Source organism: Camelus dromedarius, chromosome 19 (assembly GCF_036321535.1).
Source record: "Camelus dromedarius isolate mCamDro1 chromosome 19, mCamDro1.pat, whole genome shotgun sequence".
NCBI lineage: Eukaryota > Metazoa > Chordata > Mammalia > Artiodactyla > Camelidae > Camelus > Camelus dromedarius.
The window spans coordinates 11,955,385-11,980,345 of NC_087454.1; the positions used below are offsets into that span (position 1 = coordinate 11,955,385).

Here is a 24,961-nt window from a genome sequence, read left to right on the forward strand (position 1 = left end):
ACCCAATCCAAGAAACTTGGAAGAGGCAACTTTTTTCTGTCACTTTCTCACTTACTCCAGTATCTAGAAAATACCCAGTTCTAATACATCATTGTGTCTTTCTTGATCTGATTACACGTTGCACACCCTCCTCCACCAGCCCAACTCCTCATCCTCAGCTCAACCTATTTCTGTTCTTCAAGTGCCTTCTAGACATGTAACTCTGGATACTTACTTTGTATTTCTGGCCCACTTAACATTTAGTTAACAATTACTTTTCTTAATCTTATATTCTTTATCCCTGATAAGGGAGAATATATCCATATGCCTTCTATGTTATCTCTATCATAAAACTGTTGCAGATATGCCAGTATCTTTGAATGTAGAAGATACTACTAAAATGTTGACAGCAATGCTAACTAATTAAGTTGTTCCTTATTAAAAAAAAAAAGGAGAGACTACAAATAATTGATTTGTTTCTGAAATAGTAAAAAGTGGTCCTCACTTTGCCAGAAGGCTTTGGATGCATTAAGAAATTCAAGATCCTTTTCACCAGTTCACTATTTACACCTGATCTCTCCAAATCAAGAACCTCACAGATGCTCTTTAACATGGCATTTCTGAATCTGAAACAGAAAATGGAAGAAACCAACTGTGATTATGCAGGAAAGTTTATAAACATTCTCTACAATATACAGGTAATAGCTAACCAAACTGGTTCAGCCAAAGACATTAAGAAAGCAGCCAATGTTTCTCTGAATTTTAGAAGTACTCCTGATAATCTTGACTAGTGCACAAAATAAAAAGATATAATTATTAATAAATTCACTTAGCTCACTAGAAAATAATGTAAAAAGCTTTTTGATACTATAAAATTCACAAATTTGTTAATTCTTCTGGGTAGTGATTAAATAATACATTTCTCCCTCAGCATTCCTACTGAATGTCTCAATGAAGGAATAGGTAATTATTACTTAAAGTTCTCAAACTACATAATAAATACATAACAATAAACAAAAGCTCTAAGAACATATCATCTCAAAAATTTTAAAAATATTTATCAACTTGCTTGCATTATGATTTCTATCAAATTGATTATTTTTAAAGTAGTTTAAACGGTACCTGTAGAGTGGGGGAACTAAGTGGCTGACAGGAACAGGAGTGGAATAGTTTCCACTACATTCCCTTAAGACTTTACATTTTTAGACTGAATAATTTATCTATGTGTATCATTCTTCTAAGAAACAGAAATGTCTTTGAGTCTTCAATAACCTTGATATCCACTATTTACTGGAATCTAATAGTTAACAGTTTATGATGACATTGTCTTGGAATTTAAAGCAAAGAATCAGCAGTCTACTTAAAATATAAGGGTGGTTATATTTAAATGTTTAAAAATACATTGGAAGCATATTAATCAATATATGATATAAAAATAACTTACTTTTTCAACATTTCTTCCTTCTTTTTATATTGGGTACTTCCTTTTTCAAATGGAAAGCCACTGAACTGACCCACATTCTTCTTTAATGAGGACACCTGAAAATGTTTCCCTTATTATTAATGCTTATTACCCAGTAATATACACAAGAGAAAATTTAAAGTCAACATCTTTATTTTCACAATTGCCTCCATGTTACAGTATTGATTTACTCAACATTTTTATTCACAATGGAAAACTGTATTTATTACTAAAATATTAACATTATAAAGTGTTTACAAACTTAATTCTTTGAAAATAACAGTTTGAATTTAGATGAATTTCATCTGGGAATTTTTACTGTAATTATAAACCCCCAACTAAATGTTTTCTGATAGCACCAAGGGATACGGAAAGTTACTACTAAAAAAGACATTCTTTCCTCAAGTAATACAAGTTACTAGCAGTAATTCTTATTTTCCAAATCAGAAAGTCAGGAATTCAGTCTTTAAAAAGTAAAGAACAGAGCACCTTCAAAAGTAAATACCATTTAGCAGTAATGAGACTTGTGTAAATTAGACTGTTGTGAGGGTTGAATGAGGTAACACATGAAAATAAATTTTACCATGCTTCAGACAGTCTTAACAATATCAAGCTTTACTTTGCCTGTGTACAACCCAAAGCAAAATCTCCTCACTTATATGGAATACCAAAGCTGTGTATACAGTGTAATAATTCAGTAAATGAAACGCTGATTTATTCTACAAATACATTGCCAAAGAATTACCACCTAATTTATTAGTTATTTGCTCAAATGAGATACAATACATATCATTTGTTCTGAATGCTTAAAAACATCCAAAGTATAAATTTCTCCTAATACAGTTAAAGATCACTAATATCATCATAATTTGGATTTCACAATTTGAAATATGAGATTGGCCTAAAAACAACTACAGTATACAGGACCCTGGATATTACCACACTAACGGTTGACATCCAGCTGCTACATGTCCTATGTGTGTAAGTCAGTCAAAACCTGGGGCACACTTGTCTCAGGTTTTGTCTCAGCTGGCTCACTTGTAAAGTAGGAAATTGATCCAGTTGATCACTTAAGTCCTTTCCAGGATGAAAATTAGGCTTCTATTGTGAAGTATTTTATCACATAAATATGTGACTAGGTTAAAGGTATAAAAAAGTCTTACTGTGCCTGGTCTGTTGTAAAGCAGTTTATGTAGATTTCTAAGTTCATCTGTTTTCTTCTTACTCAGAAAAAAATGTATCCTTTCAATTTCACAAAGTTTCTGCCCCTTTCCTAGAAAAAAATACCATATTAAATATTCATTATGTGTTAGCACATTTAATTTAATGAGAACTATTTTTACAACATAATTTACATGTAACTTCTGCTCTAATTAGGAAAAATTTTTAAAATTACACCAATAATATACTACTATTTAGTAAACACTAAAAATGAAGCACTGCTAACCATCGTTTTGTGTATTAGGCATTTTCACTATAAAATGAAATAAACATAAACTTACCTTGTGCAATTGTAAATGGCTCTCTTTGTAAGGAAGAGACTTGCATTGTCAACCTCTCTACTTTTTTCTTCTCCCTCTTGCCTTCCACGATGAGACTCTTTTCTAGAAGTTAATTTAATACTTTTTAAATAACTAAAAGCTTAAAAACTGTATTAACTTTATTGGATAAACATGTAGAAAAAAATAGCAGACACCTAATACCTTACTCTTCTCCTGAGCATGATTTTGAGAAACAAATGACATAACAGAGATAAAAATATTTCATAAGTTAATAGCATCAGTGAAGTTTTTTAAAAGTAACATTTCACTTACCTGCCAACACCACAGGGGATCCAGTCAAAAAAAATTAAATAAAATCAGAATGCAAACAAACTTTTTATCCAACTATAAATACTGCTGTAGAAATCCAGTCACTTTATTTGTGAAAAATCAACACCCTAAGTCTACTCTGACTAGACATAATTCCATTTATTGGGATTCACAGTGCGCTGTACAGAAGAAAACAGCAAGTTTAGATTGAGATTTTAAGAACTTCAAAAGATATACACAGGGGAAAGCAATAATTTGGTAAGCTGACAAAACAAAGACAAGAACCATAAGGCAGAGCAGCACAGAGTTACTATGGCTAGGGTAAATTCTGCAAGTGTACTTTTAAGACAACTGGGAGGGGCACTTCAAGAGATTATGTTCATAATGATCACAAATCACTGTAAAAAGGTTTTGAAATGTTCAGCCCAGCCTGCTTTTAAAAAAAAAGCTAGGAAATACATTATATTTTAAAACTTAAAACATTAAGCTTGATATTCTAAAGCCATTTACTTACTGAGATAAAGTCAGATAAAAGGACCCTACATATACTGCTGGAAATCCTTGCATTCACTCAACTGAATGCCTGTTTTGTGCAAAGCTGCACTGGATACTAAGGGAGGATCAACAGATGATTAAGAAATTGAGTATTTCTTAAAAGAGATCATATCTACCGGGGTTGATGAGACACAAATACTATACTCCAAAGTAGAGGATGATAAAACACTTCCAAAAAAATACAAATAAAAGTTGTGAATTGAGAAAAGAGTAATTCTTTGGGGATTAGGGAAAAAGGATCAAGACACTGGAGCTGGCTTTGAAGGATGGGTAAAATTTGGAGATGTAAAGATCTGCACAGAAAGAATAAGTAAAAAGAAAGGGATCCCAGCAGGTATTTCCTGGCGATGATGTGGAGAATGCAGAGAAGCTACCCTGGTTATCACTCCACCTCCTTTCCCTGAGCGGCTTAAGCCGTTTGCTTGCTGTTGATTACCAGCTAAGGACTTTCCTGGTCTATCTCCAGTACAGTGCTTTCTCCTGAGCTTCAGATCAAACAACGGGGCTGCCAACTGGACAGCTCCATTTCATGTCCTACCGGCACCAAAACTCAATGCATCCAAAACAGAAGTCATAATCATCTCCAGGCTGGCTCATCTTCATGAATTCTATTTTTCAGAAGATGGTAACATTAGCCACCCAGCTGCCGAAGACAAAAACCTAGGAGTCACCTTCGACTAGGCATCTCCTGCCTCCCTTCTCCTCACCCCACAAACCACTGCCAAGTTAAGTCAACTCCACCTCATGTTTGGCACAAATTTCACTGTCTCGTGTCTATGACGCCTGAGTAGTAGAGTTAAAATTTTCAGGGCTAAGTAGGATAAAAACATTCATAATTTTAGTTGTTCCACAAACACTTCAAATGAGGAAAACAGAACAATAATAAATTAGGACAACTATAGAACTGCTTGGAAATAATTTAAAAAAATTTCATGTTAAAAATAAAGTCGCAATTTGAAATATCATCAGTCCCCCAGTCATTACTGTGTTGGTCATTTATAGTATTTTTACATGGCTTCTATAATTTTTTCCTGACATGAAGAAATTCACCATCTCTGTCATATCCAAAACCAAAAATTGGAGGAAAAAGTGCTGACAAAGTCTTGGACTAGTAGTGATATACTTCAGCCAATCTTCAGTTATTATATGATGAATAATTTAAAGATAATTCGTATCTTTTCCTAAGCATTTCTGTGATTAAACTTGGACATGCTTCCCTATTAGAGCACCTACCACTTTAGACAAACAAAAGGCACACCGTGTAATCTCAACCCAGATTGTACTTAAAAAATGCTGACCAAACACTGGTTTAGGTTTTGTTTTTTTTTTAATTGAAAAGTTAAGCATGGGTTTCAATCGAAAATCTCAAACCTCTTCCAAGTTTGGATGAGCTGTATTCATATATTAAATAAACCCAGGCTGGGCTAGTATCATCCAAGAACGGTAAGATCCGTGATTTAATTTTTAAGTGGTTGCAAACACTTTAGGAAGCTGGCGTACCTCAGAGGCACTTGCCCCATGCATCTCGGATGAACTGATGCGAGTACTACTCCTCAATTCTGCAAGGTTCTTGTTTCATGCCTCCAACCAGCAGTTATTACTGCTCTCCTTCAAAACCAAAACTGAGACAGCTCTGAGCTCGTATTTAACTTTCTTTCATAGTTCACTGCTTTCGGACTTAACTTTCTCAAGTAACAACAGCTTTCACCGGTGTTTCCCCATGAAAGTAACTCCCCCTAAGCCTCTGAAAACAACGTCTGCTGAAGTTCAGAACGCATATTAAAACTATTAAAATACTTCCAGGACCAATATGAGTAACTTCTTCAAGTCTCAACGTGTGATTTCATTAAAGATCTTACAATACCTTCAAAATGCAAAGGGTGTGTACTCAAGTTAGCAAAAATAAAACATTATCTTAGTAACCTCAAAGGCTAGCAGTTTTTAAAAGAGATCTGAAACTTACATACTTCCTGTCAAATGATAAAATGTTATGAACCGGTATTGCTGGCGAGAAGGCGACTGCACTCCAGAGTATGTAATAACAAAGAACAAGTATTTTTCAAAAACGGGAATTCACAAAGTTATTTGCTACCGCTCAACACACAAAAAAAGCAGACAATTCTGCAAACAATTCTTGCTGAAAACCACTCCGATTTAGCGTCTCTAAGCGCAAAAAGAGCCAGAAAACTCTGTTCAGTAAAATCCATCGCGAGGAACAAGACTCCTTCCCCACCTTTCTCTTCCTCCTCTTCTTCCTCCTCCTCCTCCTCGTCCTCGTCCTCCTCTTCACTTTCCTCTCTAGGGCCGGGCATTTCGGGTTCTTTCTCGGACGCAGGCTGGGCGGGGGTTCCCTCTCCCTCCGCAGCAGGGCCCGAGGAGGACATGCTGTGGACCTGCGGGCGGGGACGGAAGCCAGACGTCTCGGTCCCCTCGCCCCTGGCGGCGGGAAGGACGCGCGGCCCGCGGTGGACCGACCCAGCACCGCCCGAGGGGGCCGCGGGCAACCCGACCTCAAAGTTGCCTCCCCGCGTAGCCGGGATGGCGGCGCTCACTCCCCGGGGGCGGCTTCCCTCCCGCCCCGCGGGCCGTCCCGAGGCGGGAAAGCGCGGGCGCCGAGCCGCCCCTCCCACCGCCCGGCCCGCGCCGCCGGCCGCCCCGCGTCCCCTCCCCCGCCCCAGGCCGCCGTCCAAATGGCCGCGGCGGTGCGGGCGGGCCCAGCGGCGCCCTCTCGGCCTCCCCTCTACGACGCGGCCCTCACCGCGGGTCCGGCCGCCGCAGGCCTGGCGCGCGAGGGCACGAAGATGCTCCGAGAGGCGGCGGCGGGCGCCGAGGAGGAAGCGCGCGGGCCGCTCGCTGGCGTGACGCTCGCGCCGCACTCTCCGCTGCCCAGAATCAACAAGATTTTCAAAATGGCGGTTCGGGAAGGAAAGCGGGAATGCGGCGGCCAATCAGGGGCACGGGCTGGGAGTTGGCGCGCGCGGGGTGGGGGAGGCGGGGCGGGCCGGCGCCTCCGCGGGAAGCCCGGGCGGGGCGGGGTCGCCCCGGCTCGGGCGGAGGGAGGGGCTGTGCGCTCCGGGGCCGCACTAGCGGCGTCCGGCGTCGCGTCCGGGCTCCTCTGGGAAAGCGGACAGGCCGCGCGTCCCGGGCGGAGGGCGGCAGGCGAGAGCGGGCCCAGGGCCGGCGGGGCGGCGCCGAACGGAAGAACGCTAGGGGGCCTGCATGTGTATTGTCTCCGAGGCTCGTTCCCGGAAAAGAGGAGGAGCGGCCGCGGGGCCGGGGGGTGGGGGCGGTGGTGAAGAAGTTTACGTCCCGCGAAGTGGCTGCTGCAGTATTTCCCAGAGATTGAGGGGAATTAGTAAGTGAGCGACCTCATTTAGGTCCCAGAGATCACGCTCGGGAAGACTCCCGAATCTGCTGTATTCGGAGGGCCTCATCGCTTGTAAGGAAGCGACCCGTAAGGAAGACGACCCTACCACGTTGAAAGTTCATGTCACCGGAGACAAAAGGGTTTCCAGACTTGTAAGTGTAGGGGGAAATCGTGTGTGTTGGTTATAATAGAGGAAATACGGTACTTTCCAGTCCAGACTCATCCCAGTTCCAGACCAGCTCCGCAGATACCTTAAAAACTCAACACTGAAAAAATTGAACACAGTGCTTTCCCCCCTCAAATGCCCCGTATTTATACGTGATTCCCCTTCATTTCCGCCCCCAACGCCTCAACCACTAGCTCCCCAAAGGATCCTTTTACTGGATGAACTTAATGGAACTATGATCAGTTAAATTTGCCTGAATGGATTCTGGTTTATGAGGAAAAATTAGACATTTTCTTTGAGTCTTCTCCTTTCCTTTTATGCCTGTACTGAAAACATAAGCAAATCCTGCCATTTCTACCCTTAAATTTTAAACCATTTCCCACTCTACTGATGTCACTCAAACCCTGTCCACTCTCTTTCGCTTGGATTTTGACATAGTGTCTCATTGGTTAGGCTACTTCCATATTGCTACCCCCACCTCCTACCAGTCACTTAGAAGCCAAGTGGAGTTTGTTTTAATTATCAGATTGGGTATTCTCTTGCTCAAACACTCTGCAGTAGCTTCCCATCATACTTGGAATACAATTCAAAATACTTAGGGTTGTCAACTGAAGAAAAACGCACAATCTAAACGTTTCGAGTTTTACTTGGGTAACTTACTGAGAACTATAGCGTGGGAGACAGCTTCTCACATATCTCTGAGGAACTGCTCTGAAGAGGTAAGGGAAGAGCTGGGATATATAGGAGTTTTTGCTGGGAAAAGAAAAAAAAAGCATGTTGTCAAACATCAAAGATTACTGCTAATCCCCCCCCCCCCCCACACACACACAAAACAGACATCTCAAGTTAATGATTTTAGTGCTTTTCTATGAGTGGAAAGATGCAAGAGTCTGGCCTCATTGGAAATTATTCCCCAGGTATGCCCCTTAACTATCTAAGGCCAGTATCCTATTTTTCTCTGTCCTGAATTCCCCTCAGGGCTCAGTGGCTAATGGTTTGATGGCGGGCAACATTGTTGTGTACTGGAATGGCAGGCAACATTTTTTTGTCCACATGGTTTATAAGGTTCTACATAATCCCAGTTGCTGACAATCTTGATCTCATCTCACTGACACTCTTGGCTGTTTCTGCTTCACAAACATTTGCTATTCTCCCGAAAAACCAAGCTCATCTCTACTTTTGGGCTTTCCACTTGCTTTTTTCTGCCAGGCAGGACTGCTTTCCCCTCAGAATCTTCAACTGATTTGCACCTTCACATCATTTAGCTCTATGCTCAAGTGTGTCTCCTCACCCAATACCACCACTGTTCCCTTTTCATTCTTTTTCATTCATTCATTTTTTTCATTCAAACATACTTATTGAGCACCTACTCTCTGCCGGTTGCGAGGAGCTAGAGAACAGAACTAAGTCCCTGCCATCTTCAGGCTTACATTCTAGTTGAAACAGTGAACAAACAAATGAATATGTGGTATGATGAGTAGCTATAAAAGTAAAGCAAGTTAAAGGAGATAGGAAGTATCAGTAGGATGGATGGGATTTTATTTTACATATTTGATAATTAAGGAAGATCTTCTTAATAAGATGACATTTGAAAAGCGATCTTAAGTAAATGAGAGCAATGGAAAAATACTGGATATATTCTAAAGAATTCTCTAAAGTATTGAGTGTGGGTTATAAGAGACAAAGAAATCAATGATGACTTTGGGGTTTTGGTTCAATAACCAGAACAGAGTAGCTATTTACTGAGGTGAGGGATTGAGGGGGCTGGGGATGGGTGATGGGGAAGGGAATCAGTTGTTTTGTTTAGGTATATTAGGTTTGAGATTCCTGTTAGCGTCCAAATGGAGATTCAGAATAGGCAGTTGGATGTGAGAGTGGCATTCAGGAGAAACTCTTAACTCAAGATACAAATGTAGCAGTTGTCAACACGTAGTAGATGGTATTTAAAGCCCTGAGACTGGAGGAAATCACTAACAAAGTGATAGCAGAGATGAGGAGGGCGTCAAGACTGTACCCTGGAGCTCGCCAATGTTTAGATGCTCAGGAAAGTAAGTGGAACCAGCAAAGGAGATGAGAAGGAGCAACCATAGCCAATGAAGTGGGAAAAGAATCCAGCAAAAAGGTTGTGTGTCAGAAGCCGAGTGATGAAGAAGTGTCTAAGGCGGAGAGAGGAGAGAGGGCAATCAGCTGGGTCAGAGGCTGCTAAAGGGTCAAGTGAGATGAGAACTGAGAATTGACCACGGGATGTAAGAGTGATGAATTATCAGCAACACTAATAAGAGCTATTTCTGGGAGGTGGTGAGTATGGAGCTGCCCAGAAGTGGGGTTAGAAACAGGTAGTCAAGGGATGGTTCAGACACTTCCCAGGAATTTTGCTGTTTCAGGGGAGTCGAGAAATGGAGCAGTTACTCAAAGGGAGTTTGGTCTGTAACAAGGGAGATGTTACTGTATGTTTATATGATGATGAAAAGGAATCAGTACATGGAGGAAAATGATGATGGAAGAGAGGCAGGGGATGTCAAGTGGGGTTCTCTCTGTGCAGATGCAGAAACAGAATTGAGGGTGCCAGATATTGACTGGAGATCAGTACCCGTCAAAGGAAGGGGGAGAAAGCAAGATCGGCAGAGAAAGAGGTCAAACTGTGAAGCAGCCCTGACAAAGCGTCAGCATAACCCCGTGGGGAGCTCTGCGGTGAGTACAGCTTTGCAGAGTGCCCTGCAGGGCTAGACTTTTCACCCCCACCTTGCTCAGTCACTGCATGCAAGCTGCCCCAGGAAGGGCATGGCCTCAGGTGAAATGACTCTACAGCTGGGGCAGCCCCTGACAGATGGACGCTGTCTGTTAACCATGGGCTCTGTAGCTGGGCAACAGGTCCTTCCTTGAAGGGGGTTGGAGGAGACACATCTCCATGACTACCCAGGAGATGAGAGGAGATGGAACCTGGTACACAAGTGGAGGAGTTGACCGTAGATAGATTAACGGACAATTTCTATGTAGTAGCAGAAAGAAAGACAGAGGATATGGGTACAGACACCGGGTGTGGTTGGCAGATTTGTGGAAGCTTTAGAAGTTCTTATTCCTTTGAGTTTATCAGTGAAATCAGGAGCAAAGTCGTTGACAATGAGGGTGGGAGAGGATAGTTGGAGGTTTCAGGAAAGAAGAAATGTGAACTAGTCATATAGGAGAATGGGGCATGAATAGACTGGGGAATGAAGTAGGTTTGTTGTAGCTGCAGAGGACCCATTGAGGTCAGAGTGAGACCAGACAGGATTACTGTTTTTCTCCAGCCATATTCAGCTACTGGGAGTAGGTGCAAAGGTGGCAAAGGATTGGATGTAACCAGGTTGGCCTTTTGTCAGATAAGTATGGAGAAAGGAGAGGGCAGGTGAATTGAAGCTCTGAGCAGGACAATGAACATAATGATGGAGCACAGAATCTGAGTTGAGTAGGGAGGAAAGCAAGGATGTAAGAGGGGTGAGTAAAAATGGGGCAGAATTAAGAAGTAAGGTCTTGGGGGAGAGTATAGCTCAAGTAGTAGGGTGCATGCTTAGCATACACGAGGTCCTAGGTTCAATCCCCTGTACTTCCTCTAAAATAATAAATAAGTAAACCTAACTCCCTGCCCCTCAACTTTTTTTAATTAAAAAAATTAAAATCAATTAAATTAAAAAATAAGGTCTTTATTTCCTTTGTTGCCTTTATCACTGCCTGAAATTTTTAGTTGCTTATTGTCTGTCTTCCCCACTAAAATATAAGCTCCTTGTGGCTACAGGGACCTCGTCTTGTTCATCACAGCATTCTTGGCATATAAAGCAGGACCTAACACATACTGGGCGGTCAGTAGGTATTTGCCAAATGAATGCAAACTAAATAAACTCTTAACTACGAAGTTGAAGAACATTTTTTGTTTAATGTGATGAGATGGTATATTAAGATGACTGGTTCTTTTGGCTAAAGTTTATTTAATAGCAGTTAAACAGTTTTAACAACAGAAGTTTATTTCTTACTCTGTAAAGCTCTGGGCCAGTTCAGGCAACTCCCCAGGGCTTCCTTTCATGTGGTTTACTCGTTGCTCTAGGCTTCTTTGATCTTGTAGATCCACCATCGCTACATGAGTCCTTAGCGTTCACAGAGTTAGGGGAATAGATCAAGAAAAGAACTCATACCTGTTCTGTGATTCTGCTCATTGACTAGTGGCCAGATCAGTCCACCACCCCACCGGACTGATAAGGGGGCATCGACAGACTAGCTGGGGAGCACTGCTGTCTCCTCACAGAGGGGCTGATCATTACAACCAAAAAGGTACAATTGGGATGAACAGGGGATATGCCTGAAAATATTTGTTGGTTTTATTTTGGGAAACATTAAACCCTTATTCTTAAATGCTGTTTCATTTTTGCCTGAGAGGTGGTTTTCACATACAGTGCACACATATCTTTCTTATACACGTATCTAGCTCGTACACACACATATCTGTCTTTCCCAGACTACAAGCTTTGTGGGCGGAGACCACGTCCATGCTATTTATTATTCTTCCCCAGTGCTTGGCACAGTGCCTGATACAAATACTTTTAAAATATTTGTTTAATTGAAATGCATCCCCTTTTGGTTCGTAGACAGTGGCATGAGTCTGTTGTCTGGATGCTTTTTAAAGCCCTTCCAGCAATACAAACTCAGTAAATTAACACGGCTTGAATAAGCTGATGCCCAGATTCTCATCTAAGCCTGGTCATAAATATAAATATAGTGACACATTTGGTTCTTCTAAAAACAAGATTTCATACTCTATTTTGGTAGAAAGAGTTGGCCAAAGTACACAGGTTAGTAATTTGAGATTAGGTTTGAAAACAGGTGAATGCAATGTTATCTGGTTGGTTGATAGACTGGATATTCTAGCTCTGACAATGGAGGAAACTATTCAAGGTAAGCCGTAGAAGGTGAGGGAAATGGTGCTGAGATTTAATAAAAGTTGGAGAACAAAGGATAAGTCGTTACCCAATTTTGACCCTAGAATCTAATTTTGCTCTAAATTTAGCAAATATTATTTAAAACACATCTTATCAGTATATCCTGATCAACTGTTTCATGGAATGAGACCAAAGGAATAGAGAAGATAGAGCTTAGATATTATTTCCCTCGTTTACTGTAAAATAAGGAGGTCATCTCTGTTGAAAGGGCCCTTTCTGCTTATGGACTAACATTCAGTATTTAGAGTATATTTAATGCCATCAATGTTGACAGAATCATTACATCAGAGGCAGAAAAGTGTTTTCTACTCCAAGGTGGCTAGAACTTCTCAACATTGTCACAAGATTGTCAAAATGGAGTATTATCTTAGAAAATAGATATGAAACTCTAAAATATTCCTATAAATCTTATTTTAAATCTACAGCCTTTTATATTTTCCCTTTCTTTCTTTCTCTCGCTCTCTCTCTCCTTCTTGTAGGAGGAGTTAATTAGATTTATTTACTTATTTTTTTAATGGAGGTACTGGAGATTGAACCCAGGACTTCATGCATGCTAGTCATCCACTCTACCACTGAGCTGTAACTTCCCACCTTATATTTCTTTTTTTAACTTATTCTTTATTTAAACGAACTGGAGAAGGTTTGGGGTGGCTATCTGCCCCATAGGCAGCTTGGGTTTAAAAAAATTAAATTTAGAATAAACAGATGTTTGCAAATTAGGAAAAGAAAAAGATCTTTAAAAGATGGTGCTACCTCCTAAAAATACTTTTTTAAAAAAATACATTTGTCTTGTTTCTCTCCCATCTGCATCTCAAATCTAATGCAGGGATTCTCAAGTTGGGGAGGGGGGTTTATGCCCCCAGGGGACATTTGGCAATGTCTGGAGGCATTTTTGGTTGTTACAACTGGAGGGAGGCGTGCCTGGCATCTAGTGGGTAGAGGCTCCGGATGCTGCTTAAACATCCTTTAATACACAAGACAGTCCACACAACAAAGAATTATTTGGTTCAAAAATGAACAGTGCTGAGATTAAGAAATCGTAATCTTAACGCAACGTACAGAACTTTCTTTTCCCAGCACTCCACTGAAACTGCTCTCGTAAAGACCAATAATGAGCTCCAGTTTGACTCTGTTTAACATTCCCCCTTTCAAAACCTTTTTCTCTTGACTTTCATGACACTGCTTTCTCTTGGGTCCCCTCCTTTGCTGGCCGTCTTGCATCTGTCACCCTCTCAGATGCTGGAGTTCTTCAGGGATTGCCACAGGCTCTTGGTTCTTTCCTTACAAGTGACTTCCCTGGGTGACTTCATCCACGCCCATGGTATCAATGAACTCATGCACAAGGTCCTGGATTCAGTCCCCAGTATCTCCATGGAAAAACTAACTAAATAAACATAATTACCTCCCCTGCAAAAAAAAATAAGTAAAGTCCAAATCAATGAATTTAACAACTTACTCTCTCTTTGAGCACCGTGCTCTTATAATCGCGTATTAGATTTCTTCACTTAACAGTTCATTAATATGTGAAATTCAACATATGAAAAGCTAAACCCATTCTCTTCTCTAGCAAATCTCTCCTCTTTTTACTAATTTGTTTCATCGCTTTGTTGTCCACCTTGCTACTCAGGCTTGGATATTTAAGTCACCTTGGCCTGACCTCTTTGCGACTCTTCACATGTAGTTCTCTGCATTTGGAACCTAAACGTCTCTCATCCCCACCCCTTTTCTTTCAAGAGATATCATCTCTCTCCTTAGCCATCGTAGTAGCTCCCTTACTGACCTCTCCCTGAAGCCTTGTCCTTCCCCTTCCTTATGGAAAAACAAGTCCAAAACAAGGAATAGTCTTACAAGTCCTATACACTAGCTGGTGTGTTTGTCTGGCAAACACAGAATAATCTTTTAAGACTCAAAAAACATTGCCTTCTCCATGAAGCATTCCTCAGGTCTCTGAAGCTGATATCCCTTCCTCTCTCCCCTACGCTGTGTTCCCTTAGGACTTGGTAAGTATCTTTATTACAGTATTTGTGAAATGATATTTTAATTACTTATTTACATATCCACCTTTGTAGTAAACTTCACTTAAGTTAAGCTCTTTCTGAAGAGCTGCCTTCTTCCCAGTCCCCTCAAGTACCCTTTCATCCTCATCCCCAATCCTATGCTAGCCACCATCCAGATATTTACATAACCTTTTTTAGGCATGTTTTTGTATCATGATGCTGACACCTTGTCTACCTTGACTGGGCATCTGACCCAAGTGAGGCCAGTTAGTCCCCTCCTTGGGAATTTGGAATTGAGAAAGAGAAGAAGAGGAAGGATAGTTAAGATAAAGGAAGGACAGAGAGTCAAGACTGTATTCAATTCCCATTCCAGATTGTTCAGGAAGCCTGTTGTATCCACCCCTTCAGCTTCCAGGTGACAGCCCTGTTACCTGTTAAACAATTCTGTTTCCCCCACTTAAGTTATCTTGACTGCATTTCTGTTACCTGCAACCATAGAATCCTGCTTCATACATCCACTGACTATGAAGTCACTTGCCTTGGTCATCTTTGTAGCTTCAGCACTTACTCTAGTAACATAGCAGATAGTACTACAGAGATACAAGATAAAGACCAGATATAAAAATGTGCAGTCAATCAATGAATGAAGAAAGGAGGAAAGGGAGAAAGGAAAAAGAAGTGAAGAGTTAAAAAGAGGAGAGGAGAAATTGAAAAGAAAACATACAAAGGGAAATTGAGGATAGTAGACCTGAAATCAGACAGAGAGGGAAAACACAGCAAATGATCTTAAAACAATCACAAAAAAAGAAGCGAGTGTTCCGAGGGTAAAATGTTTGGCTGTCCTGCTCTGGCTCTGCTTTCCTGAGATCAACCAGCTTTCCCCTTGCTTTCCCTATGCCCCTGTGCTCTCAGAATAGATGGGAGAATCCAGCAGGGAGCCCTGGTACTTCCAAGCACCTTAACCTAAGCTTTTCTTTCAATATTCTGATGGCAGCCCACCATGCTTACAGTGAGGTCATTCAGCTCCCAGGGGCAGCTACAGATGTCTGGACCTCAGCTAATCTAGAGAGCATGGTCTAGTCCAAGTAGCATGAACTTTGATTTCAGCCAGATGGGTTCACATGGAGGCAGGTCATAAAACGATGACATGGTAGGAGTGGAAGACAATAAAATCACTCTCAAAAGGAGAGGCAAGCTGGGGTAGGAGGATACTGCTTTGCTGTTTACACAGCAGAATATTTGTTATATGTATATATCACTGATTCCTGCGTGTCCAGTTTTCCTGTAATTTATTCCACTACTCTGTTACAAATCAACAGGCTTTTTATTCTTCAACTGTATGAGACAGAGTTATTGTACAAATGAAATATTCTGTAAATCCCCACCCCCTCAACATACCATTTTGTTTCTATCTCTAGTTTCTATTTACCAGTGTTGTTTCTCAGTTGTTTACCACCACTGACTCACCTCCCTTCAGGAAAGTTTGTCTCTCTGGGGACATGTCCTGGGGCAGATTTCACAGAGGCATGAGGATTGTACACTGGTATTCATTGACCATGTGCCCCTCCTAAAGCTCTTCTCCCCTCTCATCTCCACCTCCCACCCTTGTTTTGTTTTTTTTTTTTCCCTGCCTGCAGCCAGTAGACTTTTTCAAGCAAAAACTCTGATCTCGTTACCTTGTCTATAATATTTCAATGCCTCCTCATTGTGGAATAAAGTGCAACTTTAAAACATAGCCTAGGAGACCATGATCTGGCCTCTGCTTACCTTTCTAGCCTGTCCTTCCATTCTTCCTCTCAACCACTCCCACTCCCACTCCCCAAAAATACTCTTCCAGCCATAAGGAAGTTCTCTACATTCTCTGAATTGCCAGGTTTTTTCACTCTGGGCTATCTCTCCGTGCGACCCTCCTCCCCTGACCCCTACCCAAACCCTTTCTCCTCTTCCTCTCCTGTCCCTGGCCAAGTTACACTCAATCTTCAGGGCTCAGCTTAAAAGTCACTTCCTCTGGACTTCATGTGTCCTGCCCTCTGTCAGAGCATCTCCTTTCTTTTTGCCCGGGAGGTAATTAGGTTTATTTTTTAATGGAGGTACTCGGAATTGAACACAGGGCCTCATGCATGCTAGGTATGCCCCTTATCACTGAGCTGTACCCTACCCCCTAAAGCATCTCCTTTCAACAGCCTGTTTACTTGCCTATCTGCCCCCGATATTCAGCTTCGTGAGGTTAGGGATGTTACTTTTCTTGTTACCTCTTCTCAGGCCTAGCAGCCAGCTGTCTCAATCCAGCAAGCATTCAATGAATACCGGCTGAATGAATAAGAAGGCCAGAGCCTTTGTGCTAACCCCCCCCCCCCCTTCCTATGTCACCTAAGCGGGCCTTTCCATTTGCAATAACTTGTTTAATGAGTTTATCTTCCAATATTGACCTCTTGCCCTGTAGAGAATCCTGACAATTCTTGTAAGCACCCATTTTTCTCCCCCCCCCCCCCCCCCCCCCGTCCTCAGATTAGAAAGTTATCTGATAAGTTTAGGAAAGACAGAAAGTTATCTGATAAGTTTAGGAAAGACAGAAAGTTATCTGATAAGTTTAGGGAAAGACAGAAAGTTATCTGATAAGTTTAGGGAAGATAGTGGATTACTATGGAGTCTCTTTAATAGGTATTTGCATTTTCCAGAACTCTGTTATCAACTGGTTGCTTTCGAAGTTAATTCCTAGTAACCTTTATGTTGTAACGTGACTGTGAATAATGGCTATGAATAATACCACACTGCCTCTAACCTACCCCATAAACATATATTATATTGGTAGGTAAATCAATGAATAAGTGGAGTGCCATTTAACAACTCACCTTCCACATTCCCAGTAGGAATTACGTCACTTCCAGCTCCTATATGTTAGTGATACAGTGATGTTTTCACAAAGCCCTTCCCATCCCTCTTATCTTTTATATTATTCAGTATGCTCTGCCCTTTGCTAGTTCGTTTGCCATTAGAACTGTGTTTAAATACATCCACCTGCTTCTTCCCAGGCCTTTGGCTCTTCAGAACTGCGTCTCTCCCGAGAACGGAGGCTCCGGGCATGCTCAGCCATCAAAGACAGGTGAAATGACTGCCTTTGCCCTGACTCGGGGCCCTGACAGGTGACAGGTGTCTACCAAGATAGCGGAAGAGATCTGTCCTGTCTTGTACGGCTAAACATATCCCTCCCAGGGCCAATCTAAAGTGCTGGCAACCTAAGTTTAACTAGAGGGGACGTCCACATTTTTAAAACCATTAAATGGAAGGGGCTATTTTGGAAAAATTTAAATGGCTGGCCGGAGATTCTCAGAGCACTCAACATGAATATCAACGGATGAGTGACGTTGTGATAAAAACAAATGAGGACGGAGGCAGGGGATGAATGAAGTGGTGCCTTGCCTTGAACCTCATTGGGCAGATCAAAGGTTTTAAAAGGGTTTTTCTGAAATCGCCCGGCCCCAGAATTTCAAGGACTCTGTTGGTCCGCTGCCTGCTTCTTAGAGAGAGCGCGTTTCTGGGGGAGGCGTGTGCGTGCACGCGCGGGGGGAGGGAGGGCTCAGGAGAGGGGCCACCGCTCTCCGGAATAAACAGCAGGGGGAGAAGGGGAGCGCGCTAAGGGCCGCGGGAGGGGAGGGGGCTGCAGCTCCCAGGGCGAGCGCCGGGGGAGGGGGCCGGAGGCGCGCCGGAGGGCTGGTAGCTAGGAGACCCGCATGCCTGCTACGTGAAGCTGCTGCCCGGGGAGGCTGACAGCGGACCCCGGGAGGCGCACGCCCTGCGGGAGCCCTGCCCGCCTGGTCTCCCGGCTCCTGGCTCCGACCTCGCGCGCACGGTAAGGAGGGGCGCGGGGTGCCGCCCTCGCCACGGGGCTGCGGGCTCGCGGTGCCAGGTGCCGGCTCGGCCTCCTCAGGCTGTCACCTCTTGCTCCCTCTCTCCCTCCCTCGACCCCTCCCCGGGCTCCTCGGCGCCGGGCTGAGCCCCGGGCGGGCGGCCCGCTGGGACTCCAACCCGCCGCGGTCCCCGGGACCCCCGTCTCCTCTCCGCCCTCACCCCTCACTTTCCCCCCTTGCCCCGGGCAGCGCCCGAAACCCCGCGCCCCCGGCCGGAGGGTGGAAGAGGAGGCGGGAGCTCGCCCACCCTCTCCAGGTGTGTGGCGCAAACACCGACGCACCGTTTTCCCCTGGAGTCTGCGATGATTTCCAGGCTGGGGTATCACTTCTCTCCTCCCAAAACATCCCCCCACCTTTTGTTACTATCTTAACTTTAGGATAGTAAGCCGTGGTCAAGGTAGGTATAACCGTCTTATCTTTTGTATCTGCACCAGTGATTGAGGTTCTTTGGGGTTTAGTTTTCCAGAAAATGAAACACTGTGATAAGTTTACAAGGTTTTCTGGGTGACTGTGGTGCTAGAACTTTACCACAGCTTAAAGCAGTAGCTCCTACTTGGGCTCCGAGAGCCTGATTTAGAAATCTGGGACGTGTGCGTGCGCGCGCGCAGGCGTGTGTGTTTAAAAAGCACTCCAGGTGATTGTGATGCGTTCTTTCCTCGTAATTACTTCAACATGTCTAAGGTCCTCGTGGGAAGGAGAGGGGGCTCCCAACTGTTGGTGAACATCACATGGAAATAGTAGTGTGAGTAGAGAATAAAAACGGAGTGAAAGCTGGTTCCCTTCAAGGTCGATGAATTTGCGGTGGTGTCACTGGTTTTAAGATGGCAATTTTGGGAGGGGAGGGGTAATACGTTCGTTTGAAAGTCAGATGTAGACTGGAGAGAAATCCTGCACCCCCGAGAGCCCTTGTTAAAGCGCTATCTTTGAGATACCAACTTTTAAGATGTAAGAATTCCTTCACAAGCACTCTGGCAATTAGAAAAGACTGAGGCCTATTCTCCCGGGAATGAGAAAACCTTCCTCCACTGTGCTTGCATTGACTGACTTTCTGTCAGTGACCACTGCCGTTTTCAAGTGTTGCTTATTTTAAGGCTGAAGACCTAAATAGACCATAGCTCTAGGAACCCAAAGAGGAATTAATCGTAGAAATTGATTTAGGTCCTGTTTACACTCCTAATTACTTGAACCAATCTCTTCTACCCTGAATTGGTTAAGAGTGTAAATTATATTGTATTTGAATTGACACAAGTGTTGTTTCTCCATCTTGAACTTTGTTGTAGATACAGGTCTGCTGCTTTTCATGTATATCTATACCTGGACTATTCTAAGTACCTAACAGACTCTGAGTGTAACTATCAGGGAAAATAAAGATTTTTATTTGTCTGACTTTTGAAAAAACTGAGGTGAAGGACTAATTAAAAAAAAAAAACCCATAAAGTAGGGGTGGGGAGAGTATAGCTCAAGTGCTAGAGCACATGCTTAGCACCCAGGAAGTCCTGGGTTCAATCCCCAGTACCTCCACTAAAAACATAAATAAATAAACCTAATTACTAACCCCCAGAAAAACAAACAAAAAAACCTAAAACTACCATAAAGTCGGTGTAATAGTAAATCATATAACTTTTTATAAAATGGGCGGCTTGTTATGAAACCGGGATGGTATTTGATACTTGCTTTCAAGGATGTTAAGGACAAGAAGGAGACCGCCTGTAAAGCATTTTGAACTTTTAGAGTCACTGTCTAGGTATTGAGCCAATGTAATGGTTTTCCTGGCAAACTTTCTCTCCTTTCTAAAATTAACTTTTCCCTAGGAAAAATAGTGCAGATACGCACGATTCAGCCAACCGAGTCCAGAAAATACTGTTTGAATTTTAAAAGTGACCTTAATTCATCCCTATAGATCTAGCATTTGCAGCCTGTGACACAAAATGTGCAGAAATACTCATTGCTTGCTGACCTTTTCAAAGCACTGGCTTAATGAGGGGGGTTACGGACAGAGTACAACATCATGTTATGAATTTTGTTGGCTTAGGCAAAACTATTATTATTTTCCTAAGGTTTTTGAGTATATGTGTATACACTGGGTCCGGGACTTCCATAATTATGTGTGTGTGTGTGTGTGTGTGTGTGTGTGTATATATATAGCACATGTTTTTAATAGGCATGAAAACCCACAATATTTTTCTTTGTGGCAGAACACTGTAAGCATTAGGTTTTGATTACTTTTTCATGGAAATTTTAATATGACAGAACTAGAAACTTCAAGGAAATAATTCCATAAAGATCTATTTGGAACTGAAGGCCTTTTTAATAAAAGATGTTTGAAGCTCGTCTGTGTGCTTAGCATCCGCAGAGCAATTCTTTGTGAGCCGAGTAAGGGTGGTAGATCCAATTCTGGCAGCCTCAGACGGTGGATGATTAGACCCTGCCACTCTTCTCCAGACCTTTAATTTGGTCTGTAACTTGATGCTTCACTGACCCCACACTCCCCCTGCCACGCTAGCTCAGAGAGGAATTGCTGGCACTCTGGATTGAATTTTTTTCCCCTCCCATCAATTAGAACATGTTTGCATGGGTTGCAGAATGCAGTTACATTTTTAGTTCAGTATTCTAAGAAATACCTTTAGCCACAAAGAGGAGACTCAGGGCAGCCAGATCACATATTGCCTTATTTAATCGTGCTATGTTAATTTCCCAGTGATACAAGTATAATAGGCAGAGAGTCTTAAAACTGGAAAGCATTTTAGAAGTCATCTAGATTCTAATCATTTCTCTCTATGGATGAGTATTAACGCAATTGTAGCCACAATCCAAACTTTGAGAATAGACGTTAAATTTCATATTCTTTTCATAGACATTAAATTTCATACTCTTTCTAGTTCTTGTGGTAGTGAGGATTTTGCTCATTTGGAATGAATTTATGATCAATGATGTAGGAATGGCAGCAAAGTAAGCTGCAAATCTCAGCTAGATTGCCAACGAAACTCAAAGTGTGACCTTAAGGGCAATGTAGGTCATTTACAAAGGCGGTGAACTATTGTAAACTAGCATCCTATGTTTTTCATTACTTTGGGCGGGGACTCTTTCAACTGACTGACAGGAGAAAAGTTCACTAAGAGAGATGAGTATAAAGAGAGGAGAGTAAAGTGGTGGGGTGTGCGAAGAGCATGACATACTAAGTCAGCAAATCGTTCAGAAATGGTTAGCCTTCAGACCCCTCCTTAGAGTTTTTATCTGAAATAGTAGAAACAATCATTGGAATTTCCAGCCCTTAAAACCCTGCTTATGTAAGACTTGATATTTGGAAGTCCCACTTCTTAATATTTCTGCGTTTCAAGATCTTCTGTCTTAAAGACTTATCTTCCCAAGTTCCTAGGGTCGAGGATTGACAGAAGAATTTATCCTGGTATATAGGCCCAGAAGATTTGGATCCAATTTTAAGAAACCATATGGAGTCTAGGGGAGTATTCTTGCTAGTGCTCCAACTCGCTACCATTTATTTACTGAGGTACTTTTCATACATAAAAAATACCTTCACAGCCTTGACAGATGGCTGTTACTATCCCCTTTATAAAGATCTGTAATTCAGAGGAGTTAAGCATCCTGACCAAGTACACACACCCCATTCAACATCGCACATTGCATCCCTAACGATGGCAAGATGTTGATGGAATCCATAGACGATAGCTCGTTTGGGGATAGCTGGTACATTTCCTAATTCTGCAAAGGCTTTATAAAGTCTTTGTATGTTTTTATATTTTAGCTTAGATGTGTTTAGTGTGTGGAGCTCAACAGTTCATGTTGATTTAATGATTAAAGACAATGATCACATTTAAAATGTGTTCTAAAGTAGAATTAATCCTCAAAAATCAAGATATCTTTAAGAATAGACTTAAGAACTTTGTGAAAATTTGGTGATTCAGATTATATAACTAATTTGCCACTCTCTCCATTGCTCTCTACAAGTGATTCTCTTTTTCATGGTACTGTTTTCTTCAAGGTTTTTTTTTTTAGAAATTCTGTCTTCTAGTGTTGTCCTGCCAGAGCAGTTATAAATTAAAATATGTATTACTTTATTAAATTTACTTTCTTTTATGGCTCCTTGATGTTATAGTTAGGATGTTATATTTGTTTGGTTTTGAAAATATGGATGTAATTAGGCTATATTTTTTATGAATTTCATTCCAAGATAGTAAAGGGGTAACCTACAAAATATTTGTTGCAAAAATGAGCATTAGTCTGAGAGGGTTGAGAGTCACTGCCCCATAAAGAATATTTCTTACTGAATCTGACACAAATAGAACTATTAAGCAGTAGAAGTTTTACCTTTGGTTTCATGAGTTTATATTTTATTCAGCTTCTTTGGGCCTTTGTTATTTATTCCAGTCGGTTACCATTCAACCTTACATAAAGAGGTGAAGAGTTGTCTCCTTCAATTGTAACCCTGAAACTTCTGCCCCAGGAGAGAGTCTTTGCCCCGGTGCAAGGCTTCCTCTCTCTGTTACCCGCATTCTTCCATTGCAGTTTCTTCCATATCCCCAAAGGCAGACATTATTCTCTGTGTTAACTGGTTAATAGAAAATTTTTGCAAACGCTTTAAAGGCTCTGCAGCTAGGTTTAGTACAAATAGCAACTGTCTTGGCCATAACATTGGCACAGCCCAGCTTCCAGGTCTGCAGATTGGGGATGTTGGTGCCCGCATGTCAGGTCCTGTTTGCCCCCTTCCTCACCTGCACCCCCTCCTGGAGAGTGCGGAAGTGCGTGATGAAATTTTGCTTTGCATCTTCAAGCAAGTTCTTGTAACTTAATACTTCTTTCCCATAGTATTTAATTAATCCAGATTTTTTTCCTTTTTAAAATAATATTCTCCAGTTGCATACTTTAGTACCTTATCACTATTTAAATGTTTTTTTGGAAACCATGTGAGCAGAAAGAGGTAAGAGTATTTGGGGTATTGAATATCAATTTGTGTGTAAATATATTTAAATTTTAAATAGGCTTATTAAGAAAGGTTAAGGAGCATGTCAGACGATGGACTAATTTTTACATTTTGGTTTTGGAAAATGTAGAGGACTGTCAGAATTACCTCTCATCTCACCCCCAGAGATAAGCACATCTAACATTCTGGCATAACTTTTCTACTTTTAAAATTATGCATGTGAACATACATATGTATGAATGTTGTTACAGAATTAAGATTTTTTTCCATGCATTCTTTTTATTAAAATTTTTTTAACAATAGATCATAGGAATTGCCCATGTTAGTTAACATTTTTCTTTAGCTATCTGGACTGTATTTTATTTGCTCACTTTTCTTCTGGTAGATTAAAAAGTATAGATCATATCTTAAAAATTCAACTCTTGCTGCCTTTAAGGTTTCTGTTTGGTATTTTTATTTGCATTCTTTTTATTGAAGTATAGTCAGTTTACAATGTTGTGTCAATTTCTGGGGTACAGCATAATGTTTCAGTCATACATACACATGCATTTGTTCATTTTAATATTCTTTTTTTTAAAATATATATATGAGCTTGTCTTCCCTAATCAATGCCAGGAAGAAATGGTATTAATAAACTTTCTTCTTATAAGATGAGAAATCTGACACATTTACTCCCTCTCTCCAGTTTCACCATTTCCTAGTTTTTGTTTTGTGTTGATATAATCTAGGATTATAAAATCAAATTTATTATTATTAATAAACCCTGAAATCATTTATTTTCCATTTGGAAGAATTACTTTTTTTTAATGGAGGTACTGGGGATTGAACCCAGGACCTCATGCATGCTAGACATGCACTCTACTACTGAGGTATACCCTCCTCCCCACATTTTAAAATTTCCAGACAATAAAACAGGTTGAAGAGGCCAAGAAAATAATCATTAGAAGACGATTTTTTAGAGTTGGTGGTGGATTCAAGTCTCTCATCCTCGCCACAGAGAGAAGGATGTGTGATGCCTGCCTCTCAACTCAAATCTAAAGAAGGGGGTTTTATGCAGATCATTTGAGAGTGTAATGTATATCCCTGCAGATTTGGAGATATAGAGACTCATGCCTGAGAAATCCAAAGGATAGGAGATGGGCTGGCTAGCTCCTCTGATGGTGAAGTGAAAGAGACGTAGCTGTATTGTTGTATAGTTTGATAGAGCACAAAGTGCATGGCTTGTTCCTCAGAGACCAAGGGTAGATCACCATGCTACAGAGTGAGCTAGCCGGGGTCACCTCAGGTCGTGTGTAAGAGGACCACCTGGACCCTAGTAGGGTAAACTGAGAAGAGAGCCATAAGTAACCATCTGCAAGAAGGGATCTGTAGGTGAAAGATACCCAGTGATGAGGATGGAGTTAAGGTTCTCCATCTCTGTACTTTTCATTATCTTCATCACCATCCTATCCCTGGATCAAAAGAAAAAGTAAGCTTTTTAAGTGTCCATAAACTGATGAATGGATAAAGAAGATATGGTATATTTATATAGTGGAATACTACTCAGCCATAAAAAAGAATGAAACAATGCCATTTGTAGCAACATGGATGGACCTAGAGATTATCCTACTAAGTAAAGAAAGTCAGACAAATAAAGACAAATATTATATGATATCACTTACATGTGGAATCTAAAAAAATAGTACAAATGAACTTATTTACAAAACAAACAGACTCACAGTCATACAAAACAGACTTATGGTAACCAGAGAAGAAGCAGGGGAGGGATAAATTAGGAGTATGGGATTAACAGATACACACTGTTATATAT

The 24,961-nt window shown here is 41.5% G+C and overlaps 2 protein-coding genes across 2 annotated transcripts in view; one reads left to right on the forward strand and one right to left on the reverse strand.

Moving 5' to 3' along the window:
* The window catches only part of DEK (DEK proto-oncogene), a 29,004-nt gene extending 22,269 nt beyond the window's left edge, over positions 1 to 6,735 (reverse strand). Inside the window, exons 1-6 of the mRNA XM_031435141.2 lie at positions 6,566 to 6,735; positions 6,041 to 6,200; positions 2,944 to 3,045; positions 2,605 to 2,714; positions 1,424 to 1,518; positions 485 to 605 (exon numbers count right to left, since the gene is read on the reverse strand). Coding sequence (XP_031291001.1) covers positions 485 to 605; positions 1,424 to 1,518; positions 2,605 to 2,714; positions 2,944 to 3,045; positions 6,041 to 6,191 — 579 coding nt within the window. The 5' untranslated portion in view covers positions 6,192 to 6,200; positions 6,566 to 6,735. The remainder of the gene's footprint in view (positions 1 to 484; positions 606 to 1,423; positions 1,519 to 2,604; positions 2,715 to 2,943; positions 3,046 to 6,040; positions 6,201 to 6,565) is intronic.
* Positions 6,736 to 18,080: 11,345 nt separating this feature from the next.
* RNF144B (ring finger protein 144B) overlaps positions 18,081 to 24,961 on the forward strand; it is a 133,699-nt gene continuing 126,818 nt past the window's right edge. The window contains exon 1 of the mRNA XM_031435145.2: positions 18,081 to 18,154. The gene's annotated coding sequence lies outside the window, so the exon portion shown is untranslated. The remainder of the gene's footprint in view (positions 18,155 to 24,961) is intronic.